General features: G+C 46.8%; 2 protein-coding genes across 2 annotated transcripts; both read right to left on the reverse strand.

Annotated features, from left to right (window-relative positions):
• Positions 1–3,008: 3,008 nt before the first annotated feature.
• Positions 3,009–3,758, reverse strand: JR316_0008996 (Allergen Tha p 2; the record flags this gene model as incomplete). Its single annotated transcript, XM_047894707.1, has 2 exons — positions 3,009–3,480; positions 3,538–3,758. 2 exons carry the CDS (start codon positions 3,756–3,758, stop codon positions 3,009–3,011), a joined length of 693 nt encoding a protein of 230 aa, XP_047746166.1.
• A 1,025-nt stretch (positions 3,759–4,783) lies between these two features.
• Positions 4,784–6,833, reverse strand: JR316_0008997 (Transcription initiation factor IIE subunit alpha; the record flags this gene model as incomplete). Its single annotated transcript, XM_047894708.1, has 7 exons — positions 4,784–4,890; positions 4,943–5,410; positions 5,476–5,933; positions 5,995–6,236; positions 6,302–6,443; positions 6,503–6,598; positions 6,721–6,833. 7 exons carry the CDS (start codon positions 6,831–6,833, stop codon positions 4,784–4,786), a joined length of 1,626 nt encoding a protein of 541 aa, XP_047746167.1.
• Between the last annotated feature and the right edge of the window lie 8,659 nt (positions 6,834–15,492).

A 15,492-nucleotide genomic window follows, 5' to 3' on the forward strand; every position in this document is an offset into this window, starting at 1 on the left:
CTTTGGTGTCGACAGAGCCCTCTCATCATAAAGCGATGCCGCACTGCAGCATTTCCTCATAAGTTACTGTTATTTCTTCTTTGCTTCTCACATTTGTCGGTCTGCTTTGATTCCCCTCTTGTATATCTTTCACTTGATTGTACATTAAATTAATGTAATAGTCTATAAGTGGGTAAGGATTTAGACAAGGGCATATACACGGTGCAACACAACAAAATTAACCTATCATTAAGTATGTACAGGTAGGTTAGCCCAATGCGGACTAATTTCTACACAGATTCTACATACATTAGCCCTTTAGTTCGACTTGAAGGGTAAGAAGCTCAGATGTAAGCTCAGTAAGGTTCTCGGAATCATTACTTGACTCCGTTGATATTATATCCATTTTCTGCATATTCATGATCATACGGCAACACTGAAGTACAATTAATAGGTGATCAGCGGAAAGACAGTCTCCGCGCATGAGAAATTCATAGGGCTTACTGCAATTGACATTATCGATATAGGCCACCTTCGATGACAGATAATGTAAAACGTGAGGAATGATAAGTCGTCGATACGAGAATTTGTTTACGTAGTCCACATACCCAAAGAGGATATGGGCCTTTTGCACCTTTTGCACAAATGCTAATGGGACCAATGTAGTATATATGGCTGCATAGACACGGCAATTATCATGATGAAACATAAAGACAAAGCATATACATAGGCTTACAGAATATCAGGACGGTAATCCATGCCCCATCTCGAGTGACAATTTTGACGATAGGAATATTCAACCTCATAAGGTCGTACTTCCAGGCTGTCAGGGCAACCAACGAAATGTGCGTTATCCATACTGAAGCACTGTTCTGTAATGTCGGTGTACGGCTGGTATGACAGACAAAATATATAAACACACCCATAGAACATGACCGCAGGATGAATACCGTGAGCATCGCAAATCCCATTATAGGGTAATTCTACTGCCAGTATCCCGCAAATTACTTCCACTATGACCTGGCACGCAAAAAGAAATCCCAAGAACATCCCAACTCGCCTGTTCCTATTATGGAGGGCATATACTGGTACAGGATGCCGTAACGTCAATCATCCAGAGCTTCCGGTCCAACATGAATTGTACTCGCCTCTCAGCATGAGGATAGCGTCCAGTGCACCCATGATCGAGCACGTTGCCCAAGTCTGGAATAAGAACCATTTTTTACAACGCAGCTTTGGTATATTTGTCGACGAGAGCGGCCCAAATATAAGGAATATATTGATACTATGACCGAATATGAGCTGCCACTTGCAAATGTCATTCTGGCACATAAATATGGGACTTACCTCCCAACAATAATGGGGAAGTATCTTGAAAAGATGTATATGAGACGCACTAGCCTCAACGGAACGCTAACTCGATTGATCTCGCTATAAACGTCCAATAATAGCTTCGAAAACACCTTGATTCTTACCGCCAGATATACTTCATCTCTTCAGCAAATGTAACAACGTACTCATAGAGGACCATTGCCAATGATGCCACTGCAATATTAAATGTAATTATATAAAGCGAAACAAGCAGCAAACGTACTCATTGACCATCGCCTAATTGTAATGGCTTGTATAGCGTCTTCATCTAGAGCATTCGTGTCCATGAATTAGAGAGGTGGGGGTCGGGGGCAAAGAGAATTTTTTCGTCTCCTTACTAATGTCATACGGTTTAGTATCTAACCTGATTATGGCAGGGACGAAAGGTGTGTGTGATTTTTGTATCAGTCAGGGTTTTTAATGGAGCATGTGAAGTTATGACCAATTGGCAACATTTACGTGAGATCCAACTGACCAGGAGAGGAATTCTTCAATACAAAGACCGTTACTCTTCCGGCACGACCTCCTACACCCTTGAAGAGAGAAACAATAAATGTCCTAGATATGGTATTACTTCAACATAAAAAAGCAAATGTGATTGATGAGGCTGTCAACGTTACTTAAAAGTACTTGGCGGGTCCCTGATCGGTCTGCGCCGCCACGTCAAATGTCAGAATTTGAGGACCTAGTACATTTCCCTGAAACTTGCGACTTCTGGGACTAAATCTGCTTCCGACTGTGTTCAAGTCAAGGGATTGCCTGGGATTGCCGGAAAGAGTTTTTGGCAGGCTTGTAAATGAGGGTGTGAGATATACGTACGAAAAGGATGAAACACATGGGAATTTGTTTATGTATGAATTACATACCAATTTCCAGCTCATACTGTGAATGGGTATGGCAGGTAGATAGATACAAGTCCAGGCTTAAAGATTAGAACGCTGGCGGCCAGGATGCTTAAGTGGATTGTGAAAAGTTGTGTGTTTGTTGCGTGGGGTTCGTGGTCTAGGTCTGTAAAAAGCCATTTCGTGTAACCACGGACTGTTGGAACCACGGATGGAGCCCATGGTGAGAGGAAGGCGAAGATATAAAAGAGGCATACCCGGGTTCAAGAACACCTCACTGTGCTGAGCCGATATAGGATAAGAATGAATATGCAGTGTTTCCCGCTGTCTACTAGGGAATTGCAACTGTGGATGTCTCCGTAACGTTGGTCTTCAAACAATCTTCAAATTCGTCTGTGGACGCGTGGGTGATAGTCACAACCTCGGGGATTCGGTCGTTAGTCACATGATCACGTAGATATCCTGTGTAGTCAACAAGCTTCCACCACCATCCCTCCGTGCGCTGTCCGATCCGACGTCTCCACCGTCTTCGGCGACAACTGTACAGTGGTTTGCTGAGAACACTTCAGATTGCGATGAACATTTGACATTTGGACTTCAAGCCTTCAAGCTTCAGGGGCTGAGGCCTTTTAGCTGGTATGCAAACAAATTTTGCACAGATCTTAATGATTATTTATTTGCTTTTGATTTTTTTTGCACTACATAGGCCACAGACTTCCGAGTTTTGGTTTCATACTAGTACGTCTTACGGGAGCCTGAGAGATACCGGACATCCTCCGCGTATATTCTGATTTTCAATCCCTATAGTAACTGTCTTCAAAACGCTGCGCACGGTCCTCCACACTTCCAGTTCTTGTCGCACTGCGATGCATCGCTGCACCGGACGTACTGGTAGCTCTGGCTATAGCTCTGTGTGGTATAGCACCACTCCTTTCCTTCAACAATCGGGAATCCAGTGCTGCACCCAGCCCAGCAGTATCCCTTCCAGCACCCTCCACGGGCAGGACTGCAGCGGAAGCTGCACGAAGCGCGACACCCAGCCCACGCGCCCGCCTCGCCGTCTTGGTAGTTCTTTGGGTTGTAGTCACCGCAATTTTGCAGGCAAGTTGACATTCCCTCATCGCATGCTTGAGGGGCCTCGATCGCACGCGCGAACTTGGCGGAGCGCAATCCGAGAGAGCCCGCGACGCTGCCAACGCCGGACGCGACGTCGCCGACACCTTGCTCGACAGCGCCAATGCCGTTCTCAACGCCTGATTCGACGCCAGATTCAATGGCTTGGACGTCACTGCCGCGGAATTATGTTAGCTTTTGGATGTGCCTTTAATCTTTGCGGTTGACATACTCTGGAGAATTGGAGTCTAAAGCGTTTGGGACACAGTATTCTTCGTCGTCGGACCACACCCAATTGCCTGGGTCCTCGATTCCGTTTTGGGCTGCTTGATCCTGGCAGATGCTGTTGTATTCGGCTTGGACTCCGCTGCTGAGAGTCTGCTGGGCGGACGAAAGGAGCGCGGTGCTCAGAGCCAAAGAGGCGACGATCCACATGGAACGGATGGCTGGCATTGTCGATATCTTGGTTGCTTTTGGTGCAAAGGGTTGAAAATCAGTTGGGGAATTGATTGCTGAACTGCTAGGTGAAGTCTATATGGCTTTTATGCCTGTAAAATATGTTTTACTTTATCAAAACACGAGAAGGGAAGCAGAAAATAAATTAGAAGCGCAGTTGCTGAATGACAGTCAAAGTCCAAGGTCCAGAATTCACTAGTGGTAAACTTAACTGTCGACTAAAAGAACGAACATAACTAGTGTCAAGGAAAAAAACGGCCGTATATAGTGCTGAATGCTAGAACTGATTTACCTATGGAGTCAAAAAGTTAGGCTATGGTAGATATCACATTCTGGCGGAAATCTAGAGCACTGGTCTTGCGGTGGATACCTTTTTCTTCGAATGAAAAACTTGAGAAGCGCAACTTTTATTTGTTGCGCAGCACGATACTGAATTAAACCAGATGCAATTCCTTCATCTTCATCTCCAACGTCTCTTCTTTCTAGTACTGCTAATCCGTAGACAGTAAGTAGATAATAGCACAGTATTATATACGTAGTCCTGCCGTCCTGCTCCCTGTAACACTCCCAATCTAACCCTAATGAAAGATGAAGGATGTCTATGACAATGACGTTGATGAACGGGGAAAGGGAATTGGATATACGTGGAGTTAACAAACGAAGGGAAAATTGGAGCTGAATGGAAGGGAAATCTTGGGTGGAAGAAGTTAATCAGGTATCTGCTGTCGACTGCCACCGCATACTTTGAGACGCATCCGCCCATGTTAGAGGAGTGGTCCTCGCCAAACCAGAACAAAGATCTATGTCCATCGGTGGGACCACATCATTACCATTACCATCGTCACCACAGTATTCGGCACTGCTTTACAACCTCTTGCATGCGAATCTAAGATGCCCAAGGTACCTGGAACGAGCTGACGCCTTTAAGGTGCCCAGCACTCAACACACAACGCTGAAGTCCACCCTCAGCTTCTCAATAGGTAACCGGCACGGCTCTCTCATCCACCACCAACTACCGTTCGTTATGATCGCTCCTGCACAATTTCGAAATACGCCGTATACTCGTCCGGAGTCATCAAGTCATGATCTTCTTCCGTCACCTGCGAGTATGGCTTTGGGGTTCCATTTACTGTTCAAGATATATTAATAAGTCGCAAATTCCAACAGAAGAGGAGACGTACCCATGACTATTGGATCGTCGTCCAGCTCTGTGCCAGGCACACTTTCGCCTTGGCTCTCCATTATCGCATCCTGCGCTTCATCCACTACATGTCCATGTCCGTTTTCGTACCCATTCACAAGTCCATTGACCACCGCATGGCCATTTCCATTAACATGTCCATTAATTCCGCCACCATACCCATTCATGTACCCATTCACTATACCATTATCCATCTTCGCCACTTTTGCTTTACCCCCCGCACCGATATCTTCTTGGCTACGTGACCGCTTTCGATAGGCGTTTAGTGAGTCGAGGTACTCAACATTCGGTTTTTTGTCCTCGTCCTCCTCTTCGTTGACGTGCGAGAAGCCGTTGGCATAGTCAGGCGAATTCGAGGAAGATGAGGGAAGCCCTGTTGCAGTTGGTGTAGGTTGCGCGGAGGCAGCTGCCGAGGAGGCTGCAAGACTGGCGTAATATTGGTCGTAAACTATTTTTATTTGAGAAAGCAAGATGAAAATGGAACCAAAAACAAAACAGAGAAAAGACGCTTACAATCAGATTCTACATTAATTGAAGGTTTAACATCTTCGACACCGCCCACAACACTGTTTTGTACACCCTGTAATTGATTCCTACTCGGTCCGCCACCAATCACTCCCAATCCCTTTAGTATGCTGTCATCGTTTGCCAGTTGTCCTGCAGCCATACTAAGTGCCGCTGCCGCCTCACGGTTACTTTCCTTCACACCGAGCGCCGTGAGATCACCCGTGATAGTGCTCTTGAGATGCCAGCTAGGGAGCGCATTCTGCTGACGTTTAACCTCGGCCTGTGCGTCCCGCTCGAGACGTCGTGTCGACTCGTCCTTGTCCATCGCCATCATCACACCCACACCCTCGTCCTCTTTCCTGCTGCCATCTGCACCTGCAACTTTCAGCCCGGGTCCGCCCGCAACGGCGTTCTTCTTATCCGATTCGGAGGGGTTGTTCTTAATCCACGCCGCCACGTCGAAACTGAATGATTGTGATCATTTCAGTACGTGGTATAGGGTGCAGTGGTGGAAAAGGTACATACGCAGGCAACACCATTGCCTCGCTCTTTTGCAATCCCTCGCGGATGAACCGCATCTGGTTGTTAAACCGTTGCATCCGATCCTTACTCCCCAACACGCTTTCCGCATTCTCATTGTCAACCACCTCCGCGTGACATATTTCACAGACTAGAATTCCCTGTGTGAAGTCCATCAACTTGTCCACTTCAAGTGGCGAGTACGATTGCTTGCACTGGGGGCATATATAGCCTTTGTTATCCAGCTCCTAATCAGTCGCAAGATTGCACGATAAATAAGGTAAGAAATGAGGGCACATGTAAAGATGCATACGTTACGCAGTGTAGAATCGATGATGTGCCTCATCTTTGCGATACGCCACTTGACTACGTTGCAAAAATGCTCGTAGTCGATGTAGTAATATTGCTTTCCGACACTGCGTTGAGCACCTTCCTTGAGTTCATTTTGACGGTATCTATTTGTAAGCAGTTTGATAAAATGAGACTAGATGAAGAGATCATAGACAAAACCCACATTTTAACAAGTGAGTCATTTGACAACACTGCTATGACCTTGTTCAGCTCCTTGGGTTGAAGACCCATCCTCCCCGCCAAATCATCGTCTTTCAGACTGCGATACATCAAATAATGTTAGGAAAGATCATAAATGTGGCAGAATGTAAGATAGGAGGAGTGTTGTCAAAAGAAGTGCACAACGCAGCTGTGAAATCTGCATGTACATATCATACTTACACAGGATGCCGTGCGAGCTGGTCCATGATGATGGTGAATTTGGGCTCATAGAATGCTCTTGAGACATGCTGTACGAGGAGGCGAAGGGTTTCTTGATCCTCTTTGGTCGCCATTGAATGAAGTCCTATTCGACGTTAGCTGGAAATGCCAAGTTGCAGTCGAAGGGGGTTTCCCAAGGGGTGCCTCGTGCTTTGGTCTAAGTGTATTCCGTGGCCCAAAGGCCGACAGTAGGAAAGGCCGACAGTAGCTGCAATGAAGAGCTCAGTGGTGACAATAGACGACCTGTGTGCGCACGAGTTGGATGGACCGATGAAAGAGAAGAAAGACGCTCATTGCGGCGCCGTGCCTTTTGTTTGTCAGCAGGCCCTAGTGCAAATTGTGAAAGCATAGCCACATACTGGATGCCACGTGCGTTTTGGCTTTTCTGGTGTCCTCCAGCGAGTTCCGACCCCTTCTTTTTCGGTCCTCTTCCACCCAGGTTTGAGAGAGGGCATCTCGTCGGCAGACTTGTCGGTTCGCCGAACCGTTTGCCGAACCGCGAACCGCGAACCGCGAACCTGTTTGCACAAGGGCCTGTGATGCAAATAGGACCCGGGGAGCCACTCAGCATCGGTCAACACTACCGTCGGTGGTCAACACACTGTAGTCACAATGGACCGTTGTGGTGTGGGCACTGGTCAACATACAGTATTATCGTGACAACGCCATATTCCAGCAGCAAATTACCTGTGTACACCACTTAAATAAATTGTATAAGTAGTGAGATGAATAGCAAAATAAATCTACAAGCTCATGGATCTCCTCGACCTAGCTATCCTCCTGGTTAAGTTTCCAATACTTGGAAACAGTTTAACTTTAGAAGAACTAACTGCATTTCTGGATGTAACCCGTATTCAATTCGTGGTGCTAGCAATTTTATTGAAGAACACAAACTGGGACGACCAATGACCATCTTAACTTCTATTTTACTCATGATTTTGGCCCTGTCCCTTGAGTCTGGAGAGTGACGATGGGATCAGGCATTGAGAGATTAAGAGGTATGTTTTGAAGGGCACAACGTAGAATCAAAATTGCACCTTTATATACCTTGAATTAACCCCAGTTATGTTGAGCAAGCCGCACAGCAGCACACATTGACCCTAGCGCGCATTGCTCCTTGACAAAGGGAGATGGTGTCAATGCGTGTGTCAATGCGTGCTGCTGAAACAAACAGTGGCGATGCCGGGATGGACCGGGGTGGATGTTTGCGTTTTGTTTGGTTATTATTGTTCATCAAGCACCATTGACAAACAAGTTCGCGGTTCGCGGTTCGCCATTCCATGTTCGCGGTCCAAGGTTCGCGGTTCACGGTTCGCGGTCCAAGGTTTGGCGAACTGGCAAGTCTGCGGACGGGACTTTCTGGTTTGAGATCCTCGTTCCTCAGAATATGATCTCCTTTCAGGAGCTGACACTACGTCGATGAGAAGTGTGTCACTGGGCTTTCTCGTAAACTCCGTATTTCTGTGATTTGTAGGCCAATCCATTCTGATTAGTATCCTCCATTACGACCGTATTCATCATATTTCTTTCCTGAACAGGACCGAGACTACCCCTTTAATTTGGGATCATCTATCTTAAAATATTTTGTCTCCCGAGTCAACAAAGCATTGGGCTTGAAGCTTGACGGGCGGTCTCACTGATATCGTTGATCCGAAATCATCTCGAAGTATCCCAAGATTCCCAACTCTCCTTTTCATAGCCACGACTGTCAGTGTCAAAACTGTTCATTATCGAGGGAACACAAATTACCAGCATGGTACAAGGCCTAAATATTACATCCGTTGCTGAGTAGAACAAATTTTACGGTGCGTATATACCTCATCTGTTGTAAACCTACTTGGAGATGTTTACGCGTGTTTTAGGAATGGGCAAAAATCTGTGCTATTTTTCGTTCTGCAATATATCCTGCCTATATTACCAGAAGGACTATGTGGCTACTGTTACGCAAGGGGATAGTTGTTTAGACATGCACATGTGCGTTTACTTCTATAATTATCTCAACGCTCACGGATGCATTCCCGTCTGTTTATCTGGATGTCCACCAGAACTTAATCATGAACGAGTGGAAGGCTGTCGGGATCGGCAGCCTCACTCGCTGAAACAGAAGGGACAACGCTCTCTTCGTTGCGTAGCGTTCTAGTCAATACATGATGTGTAGTAAATTACTATAATATATTTACCTTCGTTGCGTAGCGTTCTAGTCAAGCAACGAAGGTCATTTGTTTCCCTTTTGTCTTTCGGTCTCAATATCTTTGTAAGTTGATTAGCGAGACCCAATCTGGGCTCGCGTTTGTGCGCCGTTTTGTTGTGCGCGTCCGCCTGCGGTGCGTGTTTGCGTGTGTGGTAAGTCTCCAGGCTTACACCCCTCCCCCCTCTGAAGAATTCCATCGTGAAAGGGTCTGTTCTCTATGGCGTTATTCGTCTTCTTTGTCCTCGGCCTCTTCCTCTTCCCATCTATCCAGTGCTTCATTCTCTTCAAGCATACGCCCTGGAAGCCACTCATCATGCTCCTTCCCAAATCCAGCCCATCGTACCAGATATTGCATCCCTCTACCACGTTTTCTCGCATCCACAATTTTCTCTATCACTGTCTCTTCCACCCCGTCCTCGGTTATCACTGTTGGTGGTCGTACCAATTCTCTGTCCGGAAATTTCTCTGGATCATTCGGCACGAATGGTTTTAAAAGGCTGGCATGGAACCCCGGGAACGTCTTTGGGTTGTTTGGTAACCTCAGTGTATATTCTGATCGTTCGGGGAAGGCAGCCTCTACAACGTACGGTCCATCAAACCGTGGCATGAACTTTGCCACCCTTTTCTTCCCCTTCCGTTTGTAGTTGCGTCGCCGGTTCTTTGTAGAGAGCATTACCATATCGCCTGGTTGGTACACGATCTCGTTACCTCGCTGCTCATTTGCCTGAGCTGCTTGTCGGATCTTGGCTGTATGTAAGGCATCCTGCGCTTCCTTCACATCGATCTCAATTTTCCGAATGATCTCTCTTGCTGATGTTTCCACCATTGGTGCATCCTTGTTTGCCTTTGCCATTGTAGGAATAATCCGTGGAGATCGACCTGTCTTCAGTTGGAAACCCGAGTATCCTGTCGATGCATTTACTGTGTTCATCATTGCGAACCGAATGCGAGGGAGCTTGTCTAACCAGCCTTTTTGGTTTCTATCCACATAGTATCGTATTGCTTGATTGACGGTTTTATTTGTTCTCTCGCTCGCTCCATCGGTTTCTGGATGATAGGCGGTCGACATCTTGATCTTTACATTCAAAATCTTGCATATTGCAGTCCATAGATCTGATGTAAAGATTGTGTCGCGATCACAGATTAATTCTTCCATCAATCCATTTTCGCAAATCCAGTGGTCAACAACTTTGTGCGCAATTTGTTCTGTGGTCCATGAGGAGTGAGTTGCAATCAGTTGTATATCAGTACCTAAACGGCAAGTCATCGTGAGTATTGTGTCGCGTTCCTTCTCCTCGGGCAATGGTCCAATAAAGTCCAATGCAACTGACGTGAGTCGTTTGTCTGGGACAGGAAGTGGGTGAAGTGGTCCTGTAGGTTTGGTTGTTCGGTCTTTGTTTCGCTGACATTCCGTGCACGAAGGAATATATGCCTTTTCGAGATCTCTTCGCATGTTAGGCCAGTAGTACGACCCGTGTAATGCTTCATACGATTTGTCAAATCCAAAATGACCCAAAACATCGTGAGCCAGATAATACAGTCGTTCTCGGATCTTCCTATCGTTTGGGATTACTAGTCTTTGTCCAAGATAAATCAGCCCTTCTTCTTCTCGTGCTCCTGTTAGACTGTGCTTTTGCATTCCATCTCGAAATTGCTTAACAAACGGATCGGCATCATACCCATCCTTTATTGCCTGTACAAACTCCTGGTCAATTTCAATAGATAACACTGATCCCACAAATCCTCTTGGGGCGCGATTAGGGTTCCGTGTATAGGCCAATGCACAGGCTGCAAATCTTGAATTTGGCTCTTCGTCCGGCATCCTTGATAGGGCATCTGCTGCTACATTTTCCTCCCCTCGGATGTAACATATCTCGAAATCGAAATCTGCCATGTACATCGACCATCTCATCTGCCGACGTGACATCTCTTTCTGCGCCTGAAAATATTCCAATGTTCGGTGGTCAGTGTAGACTTCAAATTTGACCCCTAAAAGACTGCTGCGCCACTTTTTCAATGCTTTCACAATTGCCAGGAGTTCTTTTTCGTGTGTTGGATAGTTCTTTTCTGCGTCTTTCAGCTGATATGAATCGTATGCAACTGGTCTTGCTGATTCCCAATCTTTTCCAAAACTCAAGACTGCACCTGTTCGCCTATCGCTTGCATCTGTTGTCACGTAGATCTTCCCTTCAGGGTCATCGTAATCAATGACAGTGAGGCATTCCGCCCCTGTAACCAGTTCCTTGATTGCGTTAAAGGCTCGATCATGATCGGCGGTCCATTTGGGGAAGTCGCGATCGCATTCTTTGCTTGTCAGTGGTGATAAGATGCTAGTATGTTCCGCGAGCGCAGGGAGAAAGACAGCCAGATATCTTGTGAGTCCTAGAAATCCACGTACATTTGTTGCGTTTGTTGGTCGTGGCCATTTCTTGATTCGGTCTGTCTTTGCAGGGTCTGCGTGAATGCCGTTTGCGGAAATAACATGTCCCAGAAAGATAATTTCAGTTGCAAAAAGGACTGATTTCTTCGCATTACAATAAAGTCCCGCTTTCCGAAGCGCTTTCAAGACCTTTTCTACTCGTTCTGATAGTTGTTCCAAGGTGTCTGCCCAGATCACAATATCGTCTAGATAGACGTGACATACTTGTGCAATGAGTTCCCGTAATGCATCTGTCATTCGCCGTTGATGTGTAGCTGGCGCATTCTTCCCGCCCATTGGCATCACAACCCATTCGTATAGGCCCCATGGTGTACGCACAGCTGTCAAGTGAATGTCGTCTGGGTGTACTCGTGTTTGGAAGAAACTGTTGGTCATGTCTAATTTTGCAAAGAATTTGCCTTTTCCACAGTCTGCAAGAATGTCATCTACTCGTGGAAGTGGAAATTTGTCAGATATAGTGTTCTTATTGATCTCCCGATAATCGTTTACCCATCGTGGTGGTACTGACAGGTCAGGTACTCCGTTTTTATACTTTGGAATGCAGAATGCTGGCGATGCATATTCAGATGAGGATGGTCGGATACGTCCCGCGGCCAGATGCTCGTCAAGAAGCTTCTTCCATGCATCGTGATATTTCTTTGGAGCAGCGTATCCTCGACCCGCATGTATCTTGTCTTTGTCCACCAATCGTATCCGGTGATATATGTGATCAGGAATATCTACGTTGTCTGGTAGGCGGTCAGGAAAGCGATCTCGATATTTCTCTTTCATTTCTTTGTCCATGCGCAATAGCTTCTGCTGAAATTGAATGTTGCTGATTTGCTCATTAATCGCTGCTACCAACTGTTTTGCACGCTCTGGTTCGACCTGTGATCGCAGATGTTGTTCCTTTGCCATGGCCGATCTTCTCTGTTTGTCCTGATCTATCCCTGCGTCCGTCTTTAATCCCTCACAGATAGCAGTGCTCTTTGCAGCAAGAGTATCTCTTGTTGGTGGATTCATTAAATCATATCCAGAACGCTTATCAATAGCCGTTCGTTTCCGAGTATCAATGACTATATTTTCTGGGGAAAGAAATGACAATCCAAGTAGCAGCGGTATAGATAGGTTTTGATGAATCTTTGCTTTATGTGTCCGTGATATCCAGCTCCCGTTTCCTGATGCAACCCGAATCTTAACATACTCCCTGCATTCTAGCGGTGTATTGTCAATCGATGACAAATTGTCCTCGGCGGGTGGTAGTGGATATCGGGGGAGGCCGAGCTGGGTGACGAGTGTCTCGTCAATCACTGTGGAAGGAGATCCCGTATCAAGCATTGGTCGAATGCGAAGAGGAAAATCCACAACCGCTGGCCCCTCAATCTCCATAACTGGAAAGAGGTGCGGAACGGTCATAGACATGGTAGGGACGTACGAATCAGAATCTGTCTCCTCGTCATGCACGGTATATGAGGAGGAAGCATTGATTTGCCCCACGGGCAAGGACTTCCTAGTGCCCTGCTCTTTGGCATCCTTCTCACGTTGTGCCTTTAATGCCATCTCTTCTGTAAGGGTCTTGTATCCGTTTGCTGTTGGCCATCCATTTGGGCAGTTCCTTGCGCGGTGGTTGACGTAAAATCGACGGCATTTGGTACAGCCATTGTGATTGTCGAGTAATGTACGTTCTTCTGCTGTGATTTTAGGTAACAGTGGCCTTCGCACCCCATTATCGAACTCGCTGTTTGATGGTCGAGGGTTGGGATTTGGACTATCCGAGAGACGCAATAACAAGGATTTCTTGTCAAGCCTGCGTGCAGCCACTCGTGTTGCGTAGCTCGCATCGATTTGACGTTGGGTGCGTGCACGTTCCTCACGAAGGCGGTCGTCACGGTCCTTTACTTCCAGTGACCAGGCGGCTAATTCGGTGGCCTTGACTGGCTCGAATCCGAGCGACTCACGAAGCTCCTGGTTCAAGTGTGACTCGAGCTGTATCTTCAATGCTTCATTGGGGAAGGCGTACCCCTCTGGTGCCATCGTCTTCAAGATCGCATTCAAATTCTCCATTTCGATCTTCCAGTCGATGAAAATACGGTCGCCCTGATAGGACGTTAGGATCTGTTCACGGACTTTGTGAGCCCACTTCTTCTCCAACACGAGCACTTGAAGCTCCTCCAGATATTTCTCCAGCGGCAGTTCATCAATCCGTGTGGAATCTGCTTGATACCAAGCCACCAGTCTTGGTTCTTGCATTCCATCGGCCACAAACTTCACAACTTCTTTTGGCGACTTCGCTGCATGCTTCATGTATTTGCGGCAAGCAACCGCCCACTGCTGCATTACCAGAGGATCAATCTTCCCTGGTGTGAGAATCGGTACGTCCTTCATCTTATTTTGGACAACCGTAGCGAGCGGTTTATCGTCATCGTTTGGCATCTTGACTCTGACAACGGTGGGATACCTAGGGTTGCGGCGATTGCGTCGATCTCTGATCGGATTGCTGATCGCGGTGGGAGTGTGTGTGTCGGTATGGTCTTCGTCCTCTGAGTTAGAGGTCGCTGAATCTGAGAAGCTGAGATTCACTGATGAGGCAGACGGTGACGGCGGTGGACCTTGGGGTTCAGTTCGTGGTTTGCGGAAAACAGTAAGGCCTGGAACAAGCTCTGAGGGTAATCCAAGCTCTTCTCGTCGTTGGGTCGACGCTCGAGTGGTCCGCGACGATTCGGTATACAGTGTGGGCAATTTACGGTAACGGTAACAGTGTGCGGCGGTGGTACGTAGTCGGCTTCAAAAAAAAAGTGGAAGGCTGTCGGGATCGGCAGCCTCACTCGCTGAAACAGAAGGGACAACGCTCTCTTCGTTGCGTAGCGTTCTAGTCAATACATGATGTGTAGTAAATTACTATAATATATTTACCTTCGTTGCGTAGCGTTCTAGTCAAGCAACGAAGGTCATTTGTTTCCCTTTTGTCTTTCGGTCTCAATATCTTTGTAAGTTGATTAGCGAGACCCAATCTGGGCTCGCGTTTGTGCGCCGTTTTGTTGTGCGCGTCCGCCTGCGGTGCGTGTTTGCGTGTGTGGTAAGTCTCCAGGCTTACAACGAGGCTGGATTCGTGTCATCGTGTCAAGACAGCCGCATAAATTTTCAAACCGGCTCCAGCCTATCTACTCTTTGGAGCTTCATGGAGCTGGACATGTCGATAACTTCTCAGACCATGGTCTCGCATATTCTGCCATACACGCAATTCTCGACAGCTCACAGTATGCTATTCCCAGTCACATGAAGTTGAAGGTCACTTGGTTACGAGAAGCTAAATGTACAGATTAGGCTTACCGTTTTCCATGTCTAGCATCTGCCGTACAAACTCCTCCATTCAGCCAGAAATGCATTAGAGCTCAGGGTACCGTACCCGCCACCTTTGTGTGTAAAGTGACAAGGACAACTCCAATGGGTCCCAGTCACCCCAGTCACATCCAACATCGGCACACATATCTGATTCCACAGACCCGATAACAACGAATAGCCGAGTCCTATTTTAACACGATTTACGCCAAGGAAATGTCTAATAATAACACTACACCATCAGAGCATGTGCATCTGCTGTCACTGCCTAGGTCGTGGTTTAAAAGGACAGAAGCCAGGTCCTAGATCCTTCGTGAAAGCTTCTTTCCGCTCGCCACCTCTGGGCTTTACCACCCAGCTTCTTGCTCAACGTCTAGCGATTTTCCTCCGCTTCATCGAGCAATAACAATGTCTGCTATTCAGCACGATGATCAAGCGGTCGTAGCATATGCTGACGATAAGAAACACGACTCCATCCATTCTTCCGAGAAACAGTCAGAGTTGGAGCATGAACTTGATGGTATTCACGACGGTCTCGAATTCCCTACTGAGGAAGAACGAGCTACCCTACGACGTATCCCAGACAGCGTCCCCTGGAACGCCTACCGTAAATCGATTTTTCGGTTCCTGATTTCTCTAAACACCACGCTGACTGTTACGCCTTAGTAATTGCGATCGTCGAATTCGCAGAACGTTTTTCGGTATGTTTTCATTTTTTCTAATCTACCATTGCCAATGCTAACATTATTATTCAGTTCTATGGATCCAGTGTCGTATTTGTGAG

The sequence above is a fragment of the Psilocybe cubensis genome, chromosome 8 (assembly GCF_017499595.1).
Source record: "Psilocybe cubensis strain MGC-MH-2018 chromosome 8, whole genome shotgun sequence".
NCBI classification, from domain to species: Eukaryota; Fungi; Basidiomycota; class Agaricomycetes; order Agaricales; family Agrocybaceae; genus Psilocybe; species Psilocybe cubensis.